The sequence below is a fragment of the Poecilia reticulata genome, linkage group LG15, assembly GCF_000633615.1.
Source record: "Poecilia reticulata strain Guanapo linkage group LG15, Guppy_female_1.0+MT, whole genome shotgun sequence".
Lineage (NCBI taxonomy): Eukaryota > Metazoa > Chordata > Actinopteri > Cyprinodontiformes > Poeciliidae > Poecilia > Poecilia reticulata.
In genome coordinates, this window is record NC_024345.1 from 3,967,041 (window position 1) to 3,970,114 (window position 3,074).

At 36.2% G+C, this 3,074-nt stretch overlaps 1 protein-coding gene across 1 annotated transcript in view; it reads left to right on the forward strand.

Annotated features, from left to right (window-relative positions):
• Positions 1-1,255: 1,255 nt before the first annotated feature.
• The window catches only part of LOC103476558 (myosin heavy chain, clone 203-like), a 7,946-nt gene continuing 6,127 nt past the window's right edge, over positions 1,256-3,074 (forward strand). Inside the window, exons 1-2 of the mRNA XM_017308814.1 lie at positions 1,256-2,860; positions 2,954-3,071. Coding sequence (XP_017164303.1) covers positions 1,573-2,860; positions 2,954-3,071 — 1,406 coding nt within the window. The 5' untranslated portion in view covers positions 1,256-1,572. The remainder of the gene's footprint in view (positions 2,861-2,953; positions 3,072-3,074) is intronic.

Here is a 3,074-nt window from a genome sequence, read left to right on the forward strand (position 1 = left end):
TAAAATTTTCTATATTTACATTAAACTTCAGTCAACAACAGCATCAAATCATTGAAATGTAGAAAAACATATTTTTTCCGAATAATGAATGATGAAATGCACTATTAAAATATCTTTTTATAATTTTTATAGATGTACTATTATGGCAGTTGTTCACTCAAACTGATTGCTTGTTCTATACAGTATTTGCTTGACCACATACAAAAAGACATTTCTACTCTCCATTTCTAAACTTTATGTTTGCATCTCTAAACTTTTTATTGCCCAGTCCAGAAAGCCTCAAAAAAAGAATCTAAAATGTTAAGTAAATAACAGACCAACAGCTCACCAGCTTATCGTGAACCTATGAACTTTTAAGTTGCTGGCAACATTTAGTAAGTGAGAAAACATAAGATAGGAGAAAAAGATTTGACTATGATCCTAGGCTACAGAAGTTTTCTCACTAGACCTGGAGTGTCGCCTTCTCTGGTGGGGAAGGAGGCTGAGCTGGTGTGTGAGGCTGAGTGTGCTTCATATACAGATTAGTAGAACTATTTCACACTGATTCAGAGTCAATAGGTCACATGACCCAGAAACTATTGAAGAAAAACACTAAATTATAACTAAAAAATAGGCAAAAAATTAAAAAATGAGTTAAAATGGAATAAAAATGTGTGCCTCATCTATACAGACTAGTAGAACTATTTCACACTGATTTTGATTGAGTCAGTATGTCACATGACCCGGAAGCTATTGAAGAAAAATACTAATATTTAAATTATTTTAAAATATTGACTTAAAAATTTAATAGTGGACAATGTGTATAATGTAATAGCATGAATTACCACTTTTTGTGTCAGTTGGTCACAAAGCAAAGCATTTATGTACATTTGTTTGATGGGAGTGTTTGTTTTGGGAATTTGCAATAAAGGTTTTTTTAAAAAAAAAAGCTAAAAAACAAAAGTTCTATCAGCGATAAGCTGCTGTGATCAGCGATATGAAGCGAATGGAGACACAGGAGGGACCAACCGTCTGAAGCCATTCAATGGGGCTGATAACATCCGAAGCTAGTGCCTCTTTCAGCTTCGTTGTACAAACAACCAATTCAAATCCAGTTTATTAAACATTTCATGTTTATACACAGTAAGGGTTGACACCATTGGTTCAGTATATATTTTCTTATTGATAWTGATCTATTTTGAATGTCTACAATTTTTAACTCTTCTGGACAGATAGTTTTCTTTTTTAAGAAAGTGTTAAAATCAACTCTGTGGAAGTTAAATCAACACTGGGATGTTTGCTGTGCACAGTGTTTGGGGGGCATCCTGTGGGGGGACAAATCAGGCCATGTGGATTTTGGTCAGGGGGAGATTTGTATTGACTTTTCAAATGAAACTCATTGTTTAGAAACAGTCAGTCATGTCATGCGGACAAAGATCATGACATCACTCAAGACTTTGTGATGTCATACTCAATGGCTTTGAATATGACAAAGACACTGATGACAACTCAGACTTCCAAGGAGTTCCAAGATAGATTACGTTCTCTGAAAATGTGTCCAGAGTCTTAAAACGATTCCTATACAAAAGGAAAATGAAACGTTCAGCAGAAGATCTGCGAACCATGGACAAGTCGGATCAACTAACTGACAATGATCCCCAATCCCACAAGAAACTCATGAAAAATGAGGGTGAAAGAGCCAGAGATGCAACAAGACCATCCATACAGCAAACAGGCAATTCTCCTTCCAACGACAAAAAAAAACATACTGAAAAGGATTTACAACTAGAAAACATATCCCTGCAGAAGGAAATGAGAGCGTTAGAGGTAAAATGTTTTAAACTTTCTAACAAATGTAAAGGGCTTTCGACCAAACTTCAGGAACGTGATGCTAGAATTCAGGATATAGAAGATCAGTTAAAAAGTACAAAATCTAGTCTTGCAGAGAAGACAAATTCTCTGATGCTTGTAACAGCACAAAGGCGAGATTTAACTGATAAATTGGCAGCGATGAAGCTCTACAAAGATAGAGCATTGATGGCTGAGAAACAAGTCTCAGAGCTCACCGATAAAAACCAAAAATTGAAAGTACAACTAGACTTGTCTCATCAAAAAGCAAGCACATATAGAGATGAATTAGAGACCCACAAAGAAGAGCTTTATAAGCATTCAGATCTCTTGAAAGCTAGAGATAACACAATTAGCCATCTTAACATCTCGTTGGATGTAAAACAAAGGCAAATCGATGCTCAGACAGAGGAAATTAAAAGACAACGCAAACTTGCAGAAGAGAATGAAGTTGAGGCGAGAAGAAATCGCCAAAACGAGGAAACATCAATGAAGCGAATAAAACACAAAGATGAAGAAAATTTGAGTCTACGAAAGGAAGTCACGGGACTAAAAAAGGCTTTGAGTGAAACTGAGATCAAGTTGTCAAAACAAGATGTGAAATTCCAAATCCTCCAGGAATACCTTAAAAGTGCTCAGACAGAAAAAGCAGACTTGCTGAAAGAAAAACGAGCTCTAGAACATTCTACAGCTTATCATGAGAAAGAGATTGTCGAAACACAGATAGTCCTGCAAAAGTTCCAGCAAAACAATTCGTTTCTTAAGGATCAAATGCAGCAGCTCAAGGGAAAGCTGGCTGACGAGATTCGCAGCAGCAAGAAAAATAAGATAAAATTTGAAAAAGACCTCCTGCAGAAACAGGAAGAGTATACCAAACTTAAGACTCAGACAGAAGACACTCTGACAAAAAACAGGAGAGCCACAGAAGCAATTTTCTGTARTGAGAGAAAAATTGGAATACTGGCAGACACAGTACGTGAACAGGAATCTAAGATTATGGATCTAACCAAGGAAGTTCTGAGACTCTATGAGAGTGAGCATAAATTTAAAATGGTTAAAGAAACATATTCTAAGGTGGAAAGGTTATGGATGGGTGAAGATAAAGGAGATATTATAATTCTGCCAGATGACGACACGAAAAATGATCAACTCAGAAAGTGCCGCTCTGAGAACCACAGATTGTCCACAAAGCTGAAAATGAAAGAAGAAGAAATTAAGAATCTCAAGCTTGAGGAGGAGAAGCTGCA